We start from the raw sequence: 21,419 nt of genomic DNA on the forward strand, positions 1-21,419 counted from the left end.
CCATCATAAGGACAACTGAATTGTAACAAAATGTGCATTTGGATGTGCAACAGTTTAACATGCTCAATGGTGCAGGTGCCATGTAGGTCTACTGAGACTTTTATACAACAGACTAGGCCCTATTTTTAGAAAGGGTTTGGGAATGTGCCAAAGAGGACATTTATATAAATATAATTCCTTATCCCTAATTTATCTGTAACAGCCTTGATGAACAGTAACACACAGGCTGATGGACTGAATTAAACTTAAATAGGACTGAATAATAAAGACCCCGTGTAACAGCTGGTTTCCTTGCCACACAGACTTGCAAAAAAAAAAAAAAAAATTTAATCTGCACTTTACAAACGTAATGTATCTTTGGGTCATTGCTCGCTTCCACCAGCACGCTCCTCCCTAATCATACCCTACCTCCCGCGCTCTCTCGCGATATTAGGCGACGAGCCACGGATCCAACATGGCAGAAGGTATGAGGATGGTTTCTTTCTTATTTTTCACGCCCTTTCTGTTTAACACTTACAGCTGTTATTTCTTTACTCGATGGATAGACCCAATACTGCATTTAAGTGTTATCACCACAGCCATTTGGTGATAAATATTGTATAACGCTGTAATGAACCACTTTATTGCATAGATTTTTGTCCAGCCTAGCTGGTTGCAAGTCAGGTGGTGGGCTGGGCGGTGGTAGTAATAATTCGCCGGGTGATTTGAGCTCTCATGTAAAGAGATATCCAATGAATCCTTTTTCAAATGATATATTCAGCTGCATTTAGCGCAGATCATACAACGTTATGCTTTTGAAAGGTAAATGGTTGATTTTAGAGACATAGTCGTCCTGTATTCTCATTTTGCGCTGGTTTTCCCAAGTCATTTCTAATCAGAATTTTCCCTTTTAGTATTTTGTCGCAGTCTTCATCACCCTGAATGAGTAATTCATCTGACTTTGCAAATTGATGATTAAATCTGTCAATACATTGCTCTGTTTAATGTAGCATGTGTGATATAATTGAATATAACTCGACATTTATACATAATAACAGTAGAAAATAATTTTATAGCTCTGCCTTGTTGATTTTTATAAATAACTTTCATATCATGATTGCATTTAGTGACGTTGCAGCAGGCGTTTGTAACCGTTACTTTTATCAGCTGATGTGTGACATCTCCCTTCTTTATCTTCCCTCAACATGTTGTAAAATCATAATAAATTTAAGTGGAATTGCCTTCAAGAACACTTTAACTGTCTTTCTGTCATTTTGGTTTACTTCGCATGTAAAGACGGGATGGCTAATAACAGGCTAGAGAAGTTTTATTGTAGTATCAACACAACCATGTACGTTAACAGTGACAAACATATTGGTTAAAGCCATCGTAATATTTTGTACCTTACCTTTTGTACCTAATTTTCTGTACCCATTTCCGAATTAGTAAACTGCTAGCACAATTTATTGTATATTAATTGCACAATTTCTTTAGAATGATTTATTCTTAATCTGAGTTCATTGAGTAATTCATGAGTTGTTAAAATTCGTGTTAATGCTTGTTGGTGATGCAAGCAGATTATTGCTTCACAAGGTTTCCTGTCATCTGATTGGCTGATGAGCTTTTTAAATACTTTATGGGACCTATTTGGACATCTCTGAGTTGTTGATTGCTCAGCATACTGGATTCTTGAATCTAGGCTGAAGACAAATGGCTCACATATTAAACTGAAAACATTCTAATCCTTTGCTTACACACACACACACACACACACACACACACACACACACACACACACACACACAGGTTTAATGGTGTGCAATGACAGGGTAGACTTTTCTTTTCACAAAATGTACAGCTTTGGCATATTATACTTGTACAAGGTGTTGGCTAGCTTGCTGGGGTTTTCTTTCTTTTTTTCTTTTTTACGCAGAATTCAAAGATTTTCCTAGATGTCAAATGGTAAGACACTACTAGACCAGCTCTCTCAGCACCTGAGCTTATGTGGAGCAAAGGAAAAGTGTAGCCTCAGCATTCTGGAGAGATGAACAGAAATAAATTCAAGGAAAGAGGAAGGAAGCGGCTGTTGTGTTGGAATGTAGGTTAAGCTGTGAAATCCTCTAGTCACAGATCCAAGGCAATTACCACATTAAAGATGGCGAGTTTAAAGTTGTTATTTTGAGGTTTGAGTGGAATGAGACTGATCAAGGTTGTATATTACTATATTACTATTATTATAACTTTTGCGTTTGTGGTTATCATGAATCGGACCATGTTAAAAGTTTTAACTTCTTGTAACATGTAAAGGCAGTTTTGCTCGCACATCGTAGGTCCACTTCTCCTCCCGTGAGCGTGCTCAGGAAGTCTGTCTGTGTCAGCAGTTTTCATGTGAAATCTGTATTTTGTCCCTCTTTCTCTCGTCTACATGGCATTTCCACTTCCCTTTTGCTTTACCCATCACATTTGATTTGACGGTTTATTCTTATTTGTTTACCCTTATTTTCTCCTTGTTCTCCATGTGCTCATTCCTTTTGTTCCACTACTCATCTCTCTTCGTCGTTTCCATCATGCCTGCAGAGGAGGTGCAGAAATTGCAGAAGCACCTTGCTCTGCTGAGGCAGGAGTATGTGAAGATGCAACAGAAGCTCGTGGAGACAGACAGGCGGTGCTCTGTGTTGGCTGCCCAGGCCTCTCTCCCCGGCTCTGTGTCCCAGGCCAGTGACTCCTTCATCAGCCGCCTGCTGGCCATCGTGGCTGACCTCTTTCTGCAAGAGCAGTACAGGTGAGAGCTGGACATGAATGCTCACATACTGTTAGATGAATGTTAACCAAGAAATGTTCAGGTCATATTATTTAACCCCAGAAGCAAAAGAAATAAGAAAAAGAAAGATGTTTTGCAAAAAAAAAATTATATATATATTTGTTTGTGAAAAGAAAATTGCCTTTACTGTGATAAAGTTTTTCTTATTAGCAATGCCAATGCAAAAATTATAAATTCCAAATTATTTTTTTTAACCATCAAGGCTCAAGCTATGTATACACATACACACACATATAATTAAAAATATTAATATTATATATCAGTAATTTTTTGCATATTTAAATAAAATATTTCTTGTATTTTTGTTGTGTTGCTGTATTGAGAATGAAACCGGCATTTAAATGTACTTAATTGTCATGAAAATAGTCAAAATTCAGTTGTCAGTTTTATAAGATGCACATTGTAATTGAAATACAGTATGTAAGCTTGTTTGTGGCTTTGTCCTGATTTAAATTTCTGCTTCCACCAAATTATAAAAGTTATGATTTACAGTTTAATTTTGCTTCTCAGTGTATAAAAGCTGACTGAAAGGTTTTTTAATATGTCTGCTGGGTCTGTAAAGTTAGGAAGTTCTATTACAGTTGTATTTCTTTTTATTGCACCACTTATGAGGTTACAGAATGACCTGTCTGAGATTTGAGCCTGGACTGTTGTCTCAGATCTGACCCCCCCTGAGACCAATGCATAATACATTAGTCTAATGCGTCAAATGATATGGAAGCTGATTACTGCATATTTCACAGAGATGCTGTGTAAAATCAGTATGACCACATAAGTCTTTTTTTCTCCTAGCGATCTGAAGGTGAAGATTGGAGATCAGAGGCTCAGTGCTCATAAATTCGTGCTGGCTGCTCGGAGTGAAATCTGGAGTTCAGCCAACATGGCCTCCACTACAGAACTGGACCTCTCAGGTAACAATGGCTTCTCTGTTTCCTACAACCTGCACTAGAAACGTAGGATGTCTAGATTATGTTTGGCTGTTTTTTCTCCTTATTGTTCTAATGCAGTATGCAGCAGTAATCCCTCAAAACTGAACTTGTTGTTGGATTCTTTCCTGTACATCCCCATGTGACTTCCTAGATGCCAAACCAGAGGTTGCCATGGCAATGCTGCGCTGGGCGTACACAGATGATCTGGAGTTGAGTGGGGACGACGGCTTCCTCATCGACCTGATGAAGTTAGCCAACCGCTTCCAGCTCAATCTTCTGCGTGAAAGGTGGGAACGGTCCCTTAGAATAATAATTTATGACTCATGTTGCAGCTTTACATCTCATAGTGTTTCACCAACAAAAACACCATGTAACTGCTCTTATCGGTCACGGTCACTCAATATGTAAGAATATCAACTACAAGTAAAAAATTAAAAAATAATAAAAAGCACCCCTCAGCATGGATTGATGTGGAACATGAATGATTTTGGTGATGAATGCTACACTTGATGATTAATACTGCATATGCATCACGCCATCATTTTTCTCACTCTGGTCATATTCATCAAATTAAATAGACATTTCCCTGAAAGCATATGCTCTTTTACCTGGCATTTGCTTGAAAGAGGCTTCTAGTTAAACTGGAGAGTTGCAGTGATGCCCCATCACCACTCTGCCCTTGAGTCCTCTCCTGTCAATAGGTATTTTTTGGATAAAAGCAGCTGCTTAAAGGCAAGCAAACAGCCTATATGTGTGGTGCTTTTATGCTAATGACCAGCTTTTATTCTTGAGCACTGGGACTGCAGAATAGAAAAATATGTCTGACATTTATATGTGTCACATATTATTTTGGATAACAGGGCTTGCATAACATAAATAATATTGCAATTAAAATCAGTTTGTGAGTTGACATAGCATGGTTGTGACAGGGAATATATACACTACCGTCTAAATGTTTGTGGTCGGTAAATCTTTTGTGTTCACCAAGGCTGGCAAAAATAAAGTAAAAACAGTTATATTGTGAAATATTACAATTTAAAACAACTGTTTTCTATTGTAATATATTGTAAAATGTTATATATTCCTGTGATGGCAAAGCTGAATTTTCATCATCATAAGTGTCACATGATCCTTCAGGAATCATTTTAATATGGTGATTTGGTGCTAAATAAACATTTCTTATTATTATCAGTTGAAAACAGCTGTGCTGCTTAATGTTGTAAAAACCATTGTGCATTATGTTTTACTGTAACTTTTGATCAATTTAATGCATACCTGCTGAATATTAAAATATTAATATTTGTTAAATATAACAAAACAAAATCTTACTGACTCTAAACCTTTGAATGCAAGCATGCAGTATAAAAAACAAATGTGTGATGCTGAACTCATAGCAGGTGAAATTGGACCTAATTTATATAAAGTATCAAGTATATTGTCTGAAGTCAGGTGGTAATAATTTGTCATTTTAATAAAATAAAGAGAAAATAATTAGAAATTATGCATTTAATGATACATCTACTTATGAATATCTAGTTAATTTAAAAACTGAAATTATGTAAAAGAATACAAAGTGAGCTCTAAACGTAGATATTGTTTTTCAAATGCAGATGTGAGAAAGGTGTGATGTCATCAGTGAACGTGAGGAACTGTATCAGGTTCTACCAGACAGCCGAAGAGCTGGACGCCACAACATTGATGAACTATTGTGGAGAGATCATTGCCAGTCACTGGGTGAGTCAGAAGAACAGAGCCGTCGTCCTCATCCTTGAAAGATGGGGAATTTGTTCTATAGATGCACATAGCCTGGACCTTTATTTTGTTTGCCAGAAATATATCAATAATAATTAATAAATGGACAATTTCACTGTGAAAGATAGCCTTCCTCCTTTGAATGCTCTGTTTAAAAGCAGCAGGATCTTGTCCTCATCGATGTTTGGGGTCTTCTTTATGGCTTCTAGTAGTGATGATTCTCAAGGCTATGTCTAAGATTTGGATGGTAAAGGAAACATTGTGGTGGGTTTACAGGCGCGCTCTCTGCTGAGTGAACTAAACACATCAATATCAGCTCAGCAGACCTTGAGCAAGACCTTGAAAAAGACCTTGAAAGGGAGATTTGCATAATTTCTTTTTTGAGTGTGTATTCATGCAGAGGGTAGGATTAATATTTACTTCCTCTACCCTCTCAAACAGGATGATCTACGGAAAGATGACTTCAGTACCATGGATGCTCAGCTGCTCTATAAAATGATCAAATCCAAGACCGAATACCCCCTTCACAAAGCAATTAAAGTAGAACGAGAAGATGTTGTCTTCCTTTATCTAATAGAAATGGACGCCCAGGTAAAGAGCCTGCACTGAATCATAGAAGTGTTCTTGTTTTATATACCGTGAAATGAAAAGTGCAAGGTCCTACTGTATATGTAGTGAAATCAATATCAAGTGATGTTTTTCTATGGTTAACGTTTTGCTTTGTTTTACATTGGACAACTAGTAGTGACCCAACATACTAAAATATTTCTAGCATAAAAAATAACAAAAATGCCTTTGAAAAATAAGAATATTACTGATTATATTTTGAATGACTCGCATGCAAAATGTATCTATTTATTGTTTCAATTGTTACAACATAATCATTGTGTTGCCCCTGATTATTAGCACATTTTTAGCCACTGATAAATGTTTTATCCTCTATTTATAAGCTTGTTTATTGCATGGCAAACTCATTAGGATAAATGTTTCTTTCATTTCATCCCCAAGTTACCAGGAAAGCTGAATGAGCTGGACAATAATGGAGATTTGGCACTGGATCTGGCTTTGTCCAAGAAGCTGGAGAGCATCGCCACCACACTGGTCAACAACAAAGCAGATGTTGACATGGTGGACCAGAGCGGCTGGAGTCTTCTACACAAGGCCATCCAGAGAGGTGAGGAGCGCTTGTTTTTGGGCAGAGGGAATATTATTTTATGATGAATTTGAAGTTGGCATAAAGTCGTTTAGCTCACAAAAGGCTGAAATTTGAGATCTGTCGTAAATCGTTTGAGAATTTGTTTTTTATTTTGTGTGTGTGTGTGGTCTAAATACTGTCCCCATCCTGTATCTTTCTCTCTCTCTCTCTCTCTCTCTCTCTATCTCTCTATCTCTCTATCTCTCTCTCTCTCTCTCTCTCTCTTTAGGAGATGAATTTGCTTCCACTTTTTTGATCCGTCACTCTGCACAGGTGAATGCTGCCACAGTGGGTGCAGTTGAGACGCCTCTGCACCTTGTCTGCTCTTTCAGCCCTAAGAAACACAGTGGTGAAGTTATGGCTGGCATGGCCCACATTGCTGAGGCTCTGCTCAAAGCTGGTGCCAACCCAAACATGCAAAATAGCAAAGGACGGTGGGTAACAAAATTCAAGGGTTTCTTCTGCAATAAGAGTTTCGGGATTATATCTGCAATAATGTTTTTTGGGAGTAAAGCTTATTCATTGTATTCATGACCTGGTTTTATTTTTCTAATTCTTAGGACGCCATTACATGAGGCTGTGGTGTCGGGAAATGAAGCAGTCTTTAACCAGCTGTTACAATGCAAACAGTAAGCTTAAACAGGCTTTATCTGGGCGAATTTGAAAAACTGTTTTTTTGTGCCCTTGAAGGGAACTTTGGGAAGGGGGGATGCCATTTGTAGTGCCATTCCAAATGAAAGTGAATAGTTGAATCCCCTCACGAATGGCCTCTCCACAAGTCTGTTAGCAAGGGGTACATACGATGGCCACTTCAAATAAGTAATTTGATCGTTTATGGTCATGTGACCCAGGGTGGTGAATCCTCGCGATTCATTTTAAAGCTAGATGGCGGGAGAGTTTGAGTATAAAGAACGTATAAACAGAATGATTAAAGTTGTTTTGTTTGTGATATATTGCACAGATTTTTGTCATACATTTCATATGAAGATTAAATAAGTTTCATAGGTCCCCTTGTAGTCAATTTTATCCCTTAAAAATCCTCTTTGATCACCAAAATGGCATAGGAAAAAAACGTTTAAATGAGATTTATTTTTTGTTATTTAAAAAATAAATAAATTCATGCCTTAAAGATTGAATGTAACTTCACACCCTTGCTTCAATAAGTCAAGTATACGTATACGCCGATCCATGAATAAGCAATTTAGACCTGCCTCCACTCACTCGTATGTGCTTAGAATAGCTGATCTACTACTCTGTCAACTTTATTGTAGTAAATGCTACAAAATGGCAAGTGGGAATACTGGTTTAATTCAGACATGTATGTTTGAACCAGAAACTGATTCCAAAGATGTGGGAGAGTGAAATATACAGGCTTGTGTAAGTAGGTGTATCAGAATGGTAATGCATTTTATGTATCGCTCTTTACAGCGTCAGACACATAACAGTAATTAATATGATTAGCCTTTTGCTTGACTATGTTGTCAAAGAGGTAATAATGTGTTATGTTACACAAACCATGTTCCCGTTCGCCACCTCAGTCGGACAGCTGCCTTTCAGGTTCCAGGTGACGATAATGAGGAAATTACATTATTTTTCATTGCTCCCTTCGCCACGTGCATTCCAAACGACTACATTATTTATGACACGCAAGTGCCCTGCTCCCTTCAAAGTTCCCACTTCAAGAGATCTGGCCTTCAGAGTTAGTAGGGCACAGGGATGCTCACTTCCGATTGGAATTTGCCCTCTTTTTCAAAACGAATGATCTTAAATTATTTATGAAGGTAATGAAAAAGCATAATACCAAACTACTTTCTGTACGTATGGAATACACAGAATGATCTAAAACTTGTATTCAAAAATGTACAAATGCAAGAGTCTAATGTGGGATAGTGTATCCCATGATGCATAACCTCACCTCCCATTGTTATAAAGGAACTTGATGTAATATCAAAATGTGATTTGTAATCTTGACTTGGACTGCCTTAACCACTGTTTCTTCATGTGTTCTGATTTAAAAAAAAAGTATACTTTGTATACTGTTCAGTAAGCTAGTGTTCTGAACATGGAGATAGTTACCTCTGCCTTCTTGGTGTAATATTGTCCCTTTTTTGTTTCCTTTTTGTAACACTGTAATCCTTCCCCTTCTTGCTTAGATTGGACCTGGAGTTGAAAGATCACGAAGGCAGCACTGCACTGTGGCTGGCCCTGCAGTACATCACTGTGTCCTCTGACCCCTCCGTGAACCCTTTTGAGGACGAAGCTCCTGTTGTGAATGGAACCTCATTTGACGAGAACAGCTTCGCAGCAAGGCTTATACAAAGAGGGAGCAATCCTGATGCACCAGACTCCAATGGTATCAAACATCTTGCACTTTATAAAATTTGTATGTGTTCCTTTAGTCATTACCCATTTTATACCTGCTAATCACGACATCTCCTCCTCAGGTAACTGCCTCATGCAGAGAGCAGCCATCACAGGAAGTGAAGCAGCCGCTATCTTCCTGGCCACACATGGAGCTAAAGTCAATCACACCAACAAATGGGTGTGTGTGTGTCAGCTTTTATTAGACACTGCCAGTCAGATGTTTCAACATGCATATTCCTTTTACACAATTTAGAATAATAGTGTAGTCATCAAAACTACTAAATAGAACAAATTTAAAGGATTGAAATTCTGCTATGATCCTGAAAAAATATGCATCGTTGTTCCACAAAGATATTAAGCAGCACAACTCTTCTCAATGTTGATAATATTAAGATGTTTTTTGAGTACTAAAACAGCATGTTAGAATGATTTCTGAAGGGTCGTGTGACACTGAAGACTGGCGTACTGAAAATTCATCTTTGCCATCAGAGAATATATTCCATTTTAAGTTTTCTATTTTAATATATTTCAAAATCTTACTGTTTTTACTGCATTTTTGATCAAATAAATGCAGCCTTGCTGAGCTTAAGACTTAAAAATGCAATTATTATAATACAGGAGTAGTAGTAAAGGGGTGGATTGTCGTAAATGAAATATTTATTATTTTTATTTTTTTATATATTCCTTTTTCCCCTTGTGATTTCTTATGATCACATTTTCGTTTGTAGGCTGAGACCCCCCTCCATACGGCGTGCCGTTGTGGCCTGGCAGGGCTGACAGTGGAGTTGCTCCAGCAGGGGGCGAATCCTAACCTGCAGACCGACAGCGCCCTGCCTGACGGAGTCGAGAAGAGCCAAGGAGTCTTCCTCCAGAGCCCACTCCACCTGGCCATCGTTCACAACCACCCAGATGTGGTGTCTGTCATACTAGAGCAGAAAGGTGAGGGATGAGGGAGAATATTTGATTTGAATAGTGATCTGTGCAGCTGTGCCATCTCTTGTCATTCATAACTTTATTTTTGATCCATAGCCAATGCACTACATGCCACCAACAACCTGCAGATCATCCCTGACTTCAGTTTGAAAGACTCCATGGATCAGACAGTTCTGGGTCTTGCACTCTGGACTGGTGGGTTCTGCTAAAATCTCCTTCAGTGAGTTCACTGCTCATGCAGATCATTTAATGTTTCTTATTTACATTGCTAGGTATGCACACTATTGCCGCACAGCTGCTGGGTTCTGGAGCAGCCATTAATGACACCATGTCTGATGGACAGACGCTACTACACATGGCTATAAAGAGACAGGACAGCAAGAGCGCCCTCTTCCTGCTAGAGCACCAGGCCGACATCAACGTCAGGTACTAGAACTGCTATAAAAAACATCGGTTAGCAGTAGCAGACATCCCTTTAGACATGTTTAGCTGTGGAGTTCATGTGGACAATGAAGGTTTGAGTCCTGCCTGCGGTGTGTATCAATCCCATTCCCTCTGTCTCCCCAAATAGTTATTGCTGAATGAGTTGATTCATATACAGTAATAGCTGATAATTCGATCATGAAAACAAATCCTAATACTACAAATCATACTTTATATTATATACTAATATTCAACAATATTATTGATTTGACTGCACTGACACTATTGGACACCGTTTTTCTGCAGAAATGCTTAGAGTAAATTAAATAATTTAATAATCTTTACACGAAATTGAATCAACACTGAACTAACTTCAGCTGAACAATGACACCATTTTCTTTTAGAGCTGCAATACAGCCGAAATGAACTGTTTGCATCGTTGAATAATTTTCCTGTCATCGCTGTAAAACTGCTTTGAAACAATCAGTAATGTATAATAAAGGTGACTTGACTTTGTTTTAGGACCCAGGAGGGGCAAACAGCTTTGCAGTTGGCTATCAGTAACCAGCTCCCTTTAGTAGTGGACGCCATCTGCACAAGAGGAGCTGACATGTCAGTGGTGAATGAGAAGGGTGATCCTCCACTCTGGCTGGCTTTGGAAAATGGTTTGGAGGACATCGCGTCCACATTGGTGAGAACTGCATTTTTAAAAAAAAAAATTTTAAGCATTAGTTTTCTTAACTACCTTAACGCTTGTTTTTCAAAATTTTTAAATAATGCTTGTTTATGATGAGTTTATTTGATTCGTCAGTTATGTATTTTTTGGATTAGGTCAGGCACGGATGTGATGCAACTTGTTGGAGTTCAGGGCCTGGAGGCTGTCAGCAAAATCTTCTCCACAGAGCCATCGATGAGAACAACGAGGTCACTGCTTGCTTCCTTGTACGCAGGTTTGTACACCTCTCCTTGTTTTCTCTTGCTTCAGGATTTGTGTTTTAAAAAATTTGTATGAAAATTCATCAAATTTATATTTTCAATAAAAACCACCAAGAAGGTGATTCATTCCTATAGAGTGCTGCAGGGATTCCATATTTTTGCAGGCTAAAACCCAGAAACTAGTTAGCATTTTGGCACCTCTGGTTCCATTGTCTTTTTTTTTTTTAAATGCTTGAAATAAGGTCTGTGGTTAACATAAGCTCAAGATATATTCACACAAGTTGTTAATTTGCGAAGATTATCCTAATGAACAAAACATCATAAACTTTTGTTGGTCACAAGCTCACTTTTCACAATGATCCAAAAGCCAATGGAAAAATCTCATTGCATTTTTGTCAAAGGAACCAGGGTGATGCTAACTTTCAGGTTGTCCTACAAAAATACGTCATCACCACAGCACTTTATTCAGGCTATAATTAAGACTGGGGCTTTTACACAAGGTTTTAAAAGCTTATATAAAACAATTGTCAATTGTTTAAAAAATCTAATCAAATTATTTGCGTGTTATGCAAAAAGTGTCTGTAGAAGTTTTATTTCCCTATCATAAATGATCTCAACATTTGTTTTCAGTGGCTGTGACGTGAACAGCCCGAGGAGGCCTGGTCCTAACGGTGAGGGAGATGAGGAGGCGAGGGATGGACAGTGCCCACTGCATTTGGCTTCGTCCTGGGGGCTGGAGGAGGTGGCGCAGTGCCTTTTGGAGTTTGGAGCCAATGTGAATGCACAGGTTAATACAGATATACAGCAGATGCATACATTCACCCTAGTTCTTCTCTTTTTCTTTTGATGACAAGGCTTTATGCAGATATGTTCCATATACTCACTGTTTTCAAATGCCCTGAGAACTGCAATGCCCATTTCTCTGCATGCAGGATTCAGAAGGCCGTGCTCCGATCCACGTCGCCATCAGCAACCAGCAAAGCATCATCATCCAGCTGCTCATCTCCCACCCTGAAATCCGATTGAATATTCGAGACAGACAAGGCATGACGCCATTTGCCTGTGCCATGACCCACAAGAACAACAAGGCTGCCGAAGCCATCCTCAAGAGAGAGCCTGGCGCTGCCGAACAGGTGTGTGTGGGCATGATTTTATATATATATATATGAAAATGTAGATGGGGGAGTGAATGAACATCACTCTCTTCCACCCTCAATAACCCACAACTGAAGTGCCCTTGAGCAAGGCACCTAACCCCCAATCGCTCCCCGGGCACCGTAGTGAATGGCTGCCCACTGCTCTGGCTGTATGTGTCCACTGCTTGCAGTGTGTTTGTGTTCATTACTCACTGCTCATAATGTATGTGCACTAACTTGAATGGGTTAAATGCAGAGGACAAATTCCGATTTGTCCAAGAAATGACTCCACATTGTTTTGATATGTGATGTCACAAGCCACTGAATATTATAAATGTTCTCTCTCTGTCTAGGTGGACAACAAAGGTCGCAACTTCCTGCATGTTGCTGTGCAGAACTCAGACATAGAGAGTGTGCTCTTTCTCATTAGCGTACAGGCCAATGTCAACTCCAGAGTGCAGGACAGTGCCAAACTCTCTCCTCTACACCTGGCCGTGCAGGCAGGATCCGAGATCATTGTCAGGAATCTGGTAAAGCAAAGAGAATAAAAGTGATGGAGGAATTTTTATTTTATTTTTTAATTTCAATTCAAACACTGAAACATACAGTGAGGAAAATAAGTATTTGAACACCCTGCTATTTTGCAAGTTCTCCCACTTAGAAATCATGGAGGGGTCTGAAATTGTCATCGTAGGTGCATGTCCACTGTGAGAGACATAATCTAAAAAAAAAAAATCCAGAAATCACAATGTATGATTTTTTTAAACTATTTATTTGTATGATACAGCTGCAAATAAATATTTGAACACCTAAGAAAATCAATGTTAATATTTGGTACAGTAGCCTTTGTTTGCAATTACAGAGGTCAAACGTTTCCTGTAGTTTTTCACCAGGTTTGCACACACTGCAGGAGGGATTTTGGCCCACTCCTCCACACAGATCTTCTCTAGATCAGTCAGGTTTCTGGGCTGTCGCTGAGAAACACGGAGTCTGAGCTCCCTCCAAAGATTCTCTATTGGGTTTAGGTCTGGAGACTGGCTAGGCCACGCCAGAACCTTGATATGCTTCTTACAGAGCCACTCCTTGGTTATCCTGGCTGTGTGCTTTGGGTCATTGTCATGTTGGAAGACCCAGCCTCGACCCATCTTCAATGCTCTAACTGAGGGAAGGATGTTGTTCCCCAAAATCTCGCAATACATGGTCCCGGTCATCCTCTCCTTAATACAGTGCAGTCGCCCTGTCCCATGTTCAGAAAAACACCCCCAAAGCATGATGCTACCACCCCCATGCTTCACAGTAGGGATGGTGTTCTTGGGATGGTACTCATCATTCTTCTTCCTCCAAACACGTTTAGTGGAATTATGACCAAAAAGTTCTATTTTGGTCTCATCTGACCACATGACTTTCTCCCATGACTCCTCTGGATCATCCAAATGGTCATTGGCAAACTTAAGACGGGCCTTGACATGTGCTGGTTTAAGCAGGGGAACCTTCCGTGCCATGCATGATTTCAAACCATGACGTCTTAGTGTATTACCAACAGTAACCTTGGAAACGGTGGTCCCAGCTCTTTTCAGGTCATTGACCAGCTCCTCCCGTGTAGTTCTGGGCTGATTTCTCACCTTTCTTAGGATCATTGAGACCCCACGAGGTGAGATCTTGCATGGAGCCCCAGTCCGAGGGAGATTGACAGTCATGTTTAGCTTCTTCCATTTTCTAATGATTGCTCCAACAGTGGACCTTTTTTCACCAAGCTGCTTGGCAATTTCCCCGTAGCCCTTTCCAGCCTTGTGGAGGTGTACAATTTTGTCTCTAGTGTCTTTGGACAGCTCTTTGGTCTTAGCCATGTTAGTAGTTGGATTCTTACTGATTGTATGGGGTGGACAGGTGTCTTTATGCAGCTAACGACCTCAAACAGGTGCATCTAATTTAGGATAATAAATGGAGTGGAGGTGGACATTTTAAAGGCAGACTAACAGGTCTTTGAGGGTCAGAATTCTAGCTGATAGACAGGTGTTCAAATACTTATTTGCAGCTGTGTCATACAAATAAATAGTTAAAAAATCATATATTGTGATTTCTGGATTTTTTTTTTTTAGATTATGTCTCTCACAGTGGACATGCACCTAAGATGACAATTTCAGATCCCTCCATGATTTCCAAGTGGGAGAACTTGCAAAATAGCAGGGTGTTCAAATACTTATTTTCCTCACTGTATATGTTTGTTTTCTCTGATGTACTGTAGCTGCTGGCTGGTGCAAAAGTAAACGAGCTGACCAAGCATCGTCAGACAGCGCTGCATCTCGCTGCACAACAGGACCTTTCCACAATCTGCTCTGTTTTGATCGAGAATGGCGTTGACTTTGCTGCCGTTGATGAGAATGGAAACAATGGTAGACTTTTGTGCTAAACTTATTTAATTTAATATTTTTGAATGACTAAATTCCATTTCACTCATTTCTTTATCTCCTTCTACTAGCACTTCATCTGGCTGTGATGCAGGGGCGTCTGAATAATGTGCGTGCGCTACTCACTGAGTCCAACATAGATGCTGAGGCCTATAATCTCAGGTTTGACTCAAAATATATTACTCCACACTAAAACCCCGTTTATTGTTCATTGACTACTATTAGTATGCCATTCATGGGTTGATCTCCCCCAAAAGTGTAAACATTGAGCCTCCCAGGCACCATCTAAACATTGAGAGCGGTCCGCTCAGATCTGTCAATTACTTTCCAGCTCATCCAATAGTGTGAGTTTAGGGCATGGCTACTGTAGCAGGCTGAGCCAGAGGGTGTTTAGCCGATGTGGGACCCTGGCTGACACTTGGGAGAAGACATTCAGCTTCGGTTACAGAAGCCAAATTGCATTTAGACCTTCAAAGATAAAACGGGTCATGAACACGTCAAAGCAAATGGGGCATTGTGCTAAAATCGATGCTTCAATACAATATGTCAAAAATTAGATGATACTATTGAGTGAATGCTCTCCGCACATAGTATATGTTCATCAAATACTTTCGCTTCAAACTCACTAAATGCCAGCCTCATCCCATTCAGAAATGTTGGTACTTGGGTAGAAACCTATCATAGGAGCCTGATAAAAATGTTAACATTAAAGAAAAACGTTAGACGGACTTGGAGGCTTTTGCATCTGAAGTCTTCAAATGTTCCAATTTAAATTGTTTACTTTGTGTCCCAATTAGACAGCCTCAAACAGCTGTGGTGCATCATATCAAGAAATGCGCGCGGTTCAGATACGTTGGATGGGTTTATTATAAGCGAGACGATTCAATTGCTTACTCATGGCACATAGCGATAGCTACACATCTAAAAAAGTATTCCTAATATGTTGGAGCTTTTATTGAAAGTAGCTTACTTATACCTGTTGAGACATGTCTTCACGAGCACTCATAAGAGCTGTGATTGTGATGTTTGAGTTGGGGGAGGTGTGATGCACGAAAGGGGTGTTTGCAAAATATGCTGAATTGTTGTAATTTCACTAGTGCCACTAGTGTAGCAGAAACTACGTACTTCACCTTTAAACTCTATATGTAAAATATAAGTAGTTATTATTTACCACTTTTTACCACTAATATATACACAGTGTATGTGTGTATATAGCTGAACTATGAATTATTTACACTATTTAATTCACAAAAGAATTCAAATAAATTGTGCATTCATGGACATTCACTAATTTTTTTTGCCTTATTTTCATTTGTCTAGAGGTCAATCTCCCATGCATGTCCTCGGCCAGTATGGCAAGGAGAACGCGGCAGCCATCTTTGAGCTGTTTTTAGAATGCATGCCTGAGTATCCCCTGGATAAACCTGACAATGAGGGGAACACAGGTTGGTGAAGCACAAACGATTTGATTATACTGAATGTGCATTTTTAAATGGATAATTTTCCATATTAATAATAACAATAATGCCTTTTTGCTTGTCAGAAACAAACACTGGATCAATGATAGTTGATGTTTTTCTCCTTTCAGTGCTTCTGTTGGCCTATATGAAAGGAAACGCTAACCTGTGTCGTGCCATCGTGAGGGCTGGAGCTCGACTCGGCGTCACTAACAACCAGGGCATCAACATCTTCAACTATCAAGTTGCCACTAAGCAGCTTCTGTTCCGTCTGCTAGGTAAAAGATACAGGTTTAGTGTTTCTACAACATTTACAGTGCTTGTAGTAGTTATACCTAACTAGTCTTTTGTATCGTGTTTTGAAAGACATGCTTTCCAAAGAGCCCCCGTGGTGTGATGGATCAAACTGCTATGAATGTATAACCAAATTTGGAGTCACCACCAGGAAACATCACTGGTATGTAGCCAACTAACTGAGTTTAATCTGTCTGCCTTTATAAAGAATGAAGACCTTGTTTCCTCCTTTCATTGTTTCTTTTCAAACCATAACTTCCCTTGTCCTAACAACCCATTCTTTATTGTCTCATTATTCTTTCTCTCATAGCCGCCATTGTGGGCGTCTGCTCTGCCATAAGTGCTCTATAAAAGAGATCCCCATCATCAAATTTGACCTGAACAAACCTGTGCGTGTATGCGACATCTGCTTTGATGTGCTGACATTGGGCGGCGTGTCCTAACACACTAGAGGAACTTGAAGGACGGGCACCAGCCAAGCTGAGTATGAACTCACAGGCTGGGCCTAGCACTAAAAGGATGGAGAAATGGAGTAAGACACATTGAGAGAAAGAGCCCTTGAACAAAACCATTCCATTCTTGTCAAAGGAAAAAATACAACCATAACAATGTGTTTGTTCTAGCAGTTCTTTTTAGAACCAAAATATTATGTGTCGAGGATCCAGATTAAAACAAGTGGAATGCAGATGCAAATGTAAATGTAGTTCCGAGTTCAGCTTTCGACAAAAAACAAGTGTGATTGAGAAGGGCAAGTGTCATTTACTACAAAAAAGAAAAGGAAAAAAAGAACCATAGGGGTTTTATACAGGGCTAATGTGCTATATGGACAATTATGATTTAAATATTACTTCATTTCCCATTAGAATGACAAGATTAGTATTCCCACATGCAATCATGCTGTCAGCAGTCGAATTGACTTTCTACAGATTGGTCGATCAATATTTCAAGGAAGTTTGTTTGGTATTGAATGTTGCTTGATATGAAAGGATCTATAAAAGGTAAGTAGTGTGAAGCCTTAATCATACTGTGCAGGGTCTTTGAGGTGTTAGATTTAGGTTTTGAACACATTTTAACCTCTGGAGAGATCCAGGCAAGGACATTTCTCTGGAGTTCAAATCAAAACACTAAGAGAGAGATGGAGAAATATACCTTGCTGGGTTTGTTATTAGTAAAATGATCACTCAATCATGTATTAATCTGCATATTCAGTGGACTTTATTTTAACTGATCCATTATAGTTAACGTCATTCTAAAATTTGAGAAAATCGTTACTTGTGATTCTATTAAGTCAGACAGGTGCAGAAATACAAGCGCAGAATTATGATATGCTTACTATGCATATGCATGACATTTGTAACCTGTTATTATTGTCATCATTACATCATAAATTACACTTTATTAATTTCTGATCACCAAATGATGCATTCCAGTTAACGTTTTCAAAAGTCTTCTTGGTGGCATAATGCATCACATTATGTTTCCTATCATATTTTAAATGCTCTTTCATGTCCATGCTTAACAGGTGCACTTTATCAAAGTTTTTGTTTTTTTACACTTCTGATCACATTTCAAAGGAGATTGGTTTGTTTGTGGGGGGAGGGCAGGGAAAGGGCCAAGTCCACAGTCTGTTATTGGTATTGTTAAACTGTACAGATAAATGTATAATATTTTTGACCACTACAACTGTTTTGTACTTAATGCAGGTTGTGCTTTTTTGTCTATGTGACAAACCTACAATTGGCCTCTGTTTAATCTTTTCTGCATATTGTATGGTATCTGTATGCTCAGATATTTAGCCTGTCGCCGCCTCTAGTATCCTTTTCAAGAAAGGGAGGACAACTTTACATAAAGGACAATTGAAAAAACAAATCTATAAAATTGTCTTTTATTTAACAGTCTTGATTCTATGGTATAAATAATATGTCACAAATTGCAAAGGAATTAGAAGTAAAGACAACTAAACCAGAGAAACGATATAATTGGAAACAGAACTAGCAGCATTGGTCTCTTGGCATGTGCCTGCTATAATAAACCAATCATAAAAACATTAAGAAAACTAAATGGAAAATCTTGAGAGTCCTTGAAATCCAAACCAAATGTACTGACACTTGTAGTGTGGTGAGGACTTGTAGCTCAGTCTTTAGTGATTCGGCAGGATTCTGCTAGAGGATGACAGTCCTTGTACTCTCTGAGGTTTCGGTTCTCTGAGTGAACAGGATCGGACGGTTGGATGCACACACATCGGGAATGACCAGACCCAGGGGAGAAAAGCATTCTGGGTACTCCAACCCAGTCTCTGTGAATGCCACCGCTACAGAGTAAAAACTTGTGTTACATTTTTCCAATAAATGTATTGAATGTTGTCCGAGATAAAAATAAAATAAAAATCAAAGTACCTCATTGTGGAGCACCATACCCGTCCCCCACTGGCTTCGCTCCACTCCGAGTTACAGGCTGGGTACAGCTGCATCTCACTCTGAGCCTGGGCCTTTTTCTTCAACCCCTCTGACAAGAAAGCCTCAACACGTAGCAAAGCGTCAGTGGGCTGCCCGGTTTCTGTGTAGAATCGGCCTATCAGTTTACCTGCAGCACAGGGGTCATACAGACACAGACCTTAAAGGGACTGTTCACCCTAAAATCTGTCATAATCGTGACAATTTTCATTTGTGGGTGAATTGTTTTGTGTGTGTATTTTTGCAACAACTTAAGACATTAATGTGGAGTGCATTATATCAAAGTATCTAAGATCTTAAAAGTATTACACCATAGAAGTCTTACAAGTAATTGAATGATCAGTTCTTTAAATAATTCAAATATATATATATATATATATCAAAAAGTTTCTTGAAAATAAAAAGTATTTTCTTTGAAATATGTTTATCAATGTAACATTTTGCATGGAATAGTACAAATAATTATAAAACACTATGAAATAAACACTATTCCAGACTATTTTTCAAGTTTACTGAGTAGCAATTTATTTTTATTTTTTACATTTTTGTCAAAGCCAGAATTTTATTTTATTTATTTTTTCATGGTAGCATTTAATTAATTATTCCAAAAAAACGTATACAGGCAAGTAAAGAGATCTGAGTTCTTTATTTGTGGTTGAATTACAGCAAATGATTGACATCATCGTGTGGTACCAACCTACTGGAGTGTAGTCCCTCTGATAAAATGATAGCCAGTCATAAAGAGCCACAATCTGGGGGTCCGAGAAATCCGAGACATCGCTGGACAAGCCAGACTCTGTGAAATCACCTGTAATAAACGCCCTTGACGCGTCTTTTCCTGCACAAACACACATTTTTAAAGAATCTCTATGCGTTAGCATCACTCAAACATCTGTCTTGTAAAATGCATAGTGAACTAACCCGTAAAGAAATGGTAACCGCCACCAGGGCCGTAATGTTTCCTCCCCTTTTTAACGTCAAACACCTGTCCTAAGATCGCCAGGTACAATCCTTTACTGTTGTCTCCCCCGTTGTATAAAGACAGCTCATCTTCTGTCAGCATGCGTCCAGGTGGAGATGCTGACACATCACTGACCTGCTGCCGCAGCCACGACTCTAGTACATTCACAACATTTCCATAGATCGGGAATGTGAGCCACTCGGGCACCGTCCACACGGCCAGGACCATTGAAATAAGAGCTACTAAATACTTCAGCATTGTACAGACAAACTGTCAGGCAGTCAGTATTTAAAATAAGAAGCAATTGCATTCCGTACCGAGTATCGCATCGGATTCAACAATATCACACCTGTCAACATGTTTCCGGGTGTGGTAATGCGCATGCGCAAATCTATATATTTTTATTTTTATTTTTTAAATATATAGCTTAAATGTGCTTTTATTCAGTGAACAACAACATTATACATTATATATCGACACTATAGACAGCAACCAAAATAAAGATAAGAGAGAAATAAACGCCAGGGTGAATTAAAAAAAATGTACACTGTGACAAATTTCGAAATAAAGTAGGCCTACCGGTATACAGAATTCAAATAAATTTTAATTTTGGCTCTTGTTGGCTTTTTAAATTGAAAGAGTCTCTAAAAAACTGCCAAAATACGGCTTGGTTAGTCTTATAAATCGATATATTTGGGTGTTCTATTAGTAAATGATTTTTTTTTTAATTATTATTATTATTATTTAATAGGCTAGGCTAGGCTGTATGAAATTTTAAGTGCAAGTAAAATGCACTTTTATTTGCCAATTGAAGTTTCAAGTTTTTGAAATAAATACTCTGTCACATTATTAACAGAGTTGGACAGTAACAAAGTACATTTACTTGAGTTGGCTATAGGCTACTGTAATTAATTAACTTTTTGAGTAGGCCTATCTGTACTTTTCTTGAGTATGATTTTTTCTGGAAACTTTTTACTTTAACTTCACATTTACTTTCAAACTTCATTTGAAAGACAAATATCATAGCCTACTTTTTATTCCACTACAATTAGTTAGCGTCAGTTAGGGGATGATTTTGGTTGCAGGGGTTGCATTTTGGAATTGAAAGTCGGGTTGACGTCAGAACCCGACGTCATATTGACTGTCCGACGTTGGATTTTGGTTTGAAATGAAAGTTGGGTTGACGTCAGAACCCGACTGATGTTGGTTTCTGACGTCAACCCGTTTGTCCAACGTTGGAGATTAATGTCAATCTGGCTTGGATTCTGACATCAACCTGATTTTCATATTCAGCGTTGGGTTTGGTCTTCTAAATGCAAATTTTGTCATTGTTTTGGAGCACACAAGCTTATAGATAACAGTAAGGTAAACATATTCA

General features: G+C 38.8%; 2 protein-coding genes across 3 annotated transcripts; one reads left to right on the forward strand and one right to left on the reverse strand.

Annotated features, from left to right (window-relative positions):
* Positions 1 to 436: 436 nt before the first annotated feature.
* On the forward strand, positions 437 to 18,496 carry ankfy1 (ankyrin repeat and FYVE domain containing 1). 2 transcript variants are annotated; one of them, XM_084114780.1, is made up of 25 exons: positions 437 to 464; positions 2,557 to 2,761; positions 3,593 to 3,711; positions 3,881 to 4,016; positions 5,340 to 5,463; positions 5,923 to 6,072; positions 6,490 to 6,655; positions 6,906 to 7,110; positions 7,237 to 7,305; positions 8,830 to 9,029; positions 9,121 to 9,218; positions 9,769 to 9,979; positions 10,070 to 10,168; positions 10,246 to 10,399; positions 10,919 to 11,087; positions 11,228 to 11,346; positions 11,963 to 12,119; positions 12,265 to 12,465; positions 12,822 to 12,998; positions 14,714 to 14,861; positions 14,948 to 15,038; positions 16,197 to 16,321; positions 16,465 to 16,611; positions 16,700 to 16,790; positions 16,938 to 18,496. In XM_084114780.1, exons 1-25 carry the CDS (start codon positions 455 to 457, stop codon positions 17,068 to 17,070), a joined length of 3,504 nt encoding a protein of 1,167 aa, XP_083970906.1. In that variant the 5' UTR covers positions 437 to 454; the 3' UTR covers positions 17,071 to 18,496. The 2 variants fall into 2 exon arrangements, with proteins under 2 accessions (XP_083970906.1, XP_083970905.1); XM_084114779.1 differs by lacking the exon at positions 437 to 464 and adding an exon at positions 774 to 801.
* On the reverse strand, positions 18,497 to 20,415 carry cyb5d2 (cytochrome b5 domain containing 2). The gene is made up of 4 exons (XM_084114781.1): positions 20,002 to 20,415; positions 19,778 to 19,918; positions 19,024 to 19,210; positions 18,497 to 18,938 (listed from the first exon to the last, which is right to left on the reverse strand). Exons 1-4 carry the CDS (start codon positions 20,297 to 20,299, stop codon positions 18,761 to 18,763), a joined length of 804 nt encoding a protein of 267 aa, XP_083970907.1. The 5' UTR covers positions 20,300 to 20,415; the 3' UTR covers positions 18,497 to 18,760.
* Between the last annotated feature and the right edge of the window lie 1,004 nt (positions 20,416 to 21,419).

Source organism: Abramis brama, assembly GCF_963993115.1.
Source record: "Abramis brama genome assembly, chromosome: 5".
Taxonomy (NCBI): Eukaryota; Metazoa; Chordata; class Actinopteri; order Cypriniformes; family Leuciscidae; genus Abramis; species Abramis brama.

Excerpts from the sequence above, each read along its gene's own strand:
- ankfy1 (XM_084114779.1), top strand. Across the intron at positions 4,017-5,339 it reads CTCAATCTTCTGCGTGAAAG|ATGTGAGAAAGGTGTGATGT; the intron begins GTGGGAACGGTC and ends TTTCAAATGCAG. Across the intron at positions 16,322-16,464 it reads TGACAATGAGGGGAACACAG|TGCTTCTGTTGGCCTATATG; the intron begins GTTGGTGAAGCA and ends TTCTCCTTTCAG.
- cyb5d2 (XM_084114781.1), bottom strand. The coding sequence starts at position 20,299 with ATGCTGAAGTATTTAGTAGCTCTTATTTCAATGGTCCTGGCCGTGTGG. Across the intron at positions 19,919-20,001 it reads CGGTTACCATTTCTTTACGG|GAAAAGACGCGTCAAGGGCG; the intron begins GTTAGTTCACTA and ends GTGTTTGTGCAG. Across the intron at positions 18,939-19,023 it reads GTATGGTGCTCCACAATGAG|CGGTGGCATTCACAGAGACT; the intron begins GTACTTTGATTT and ends TTTACTCTGTAG.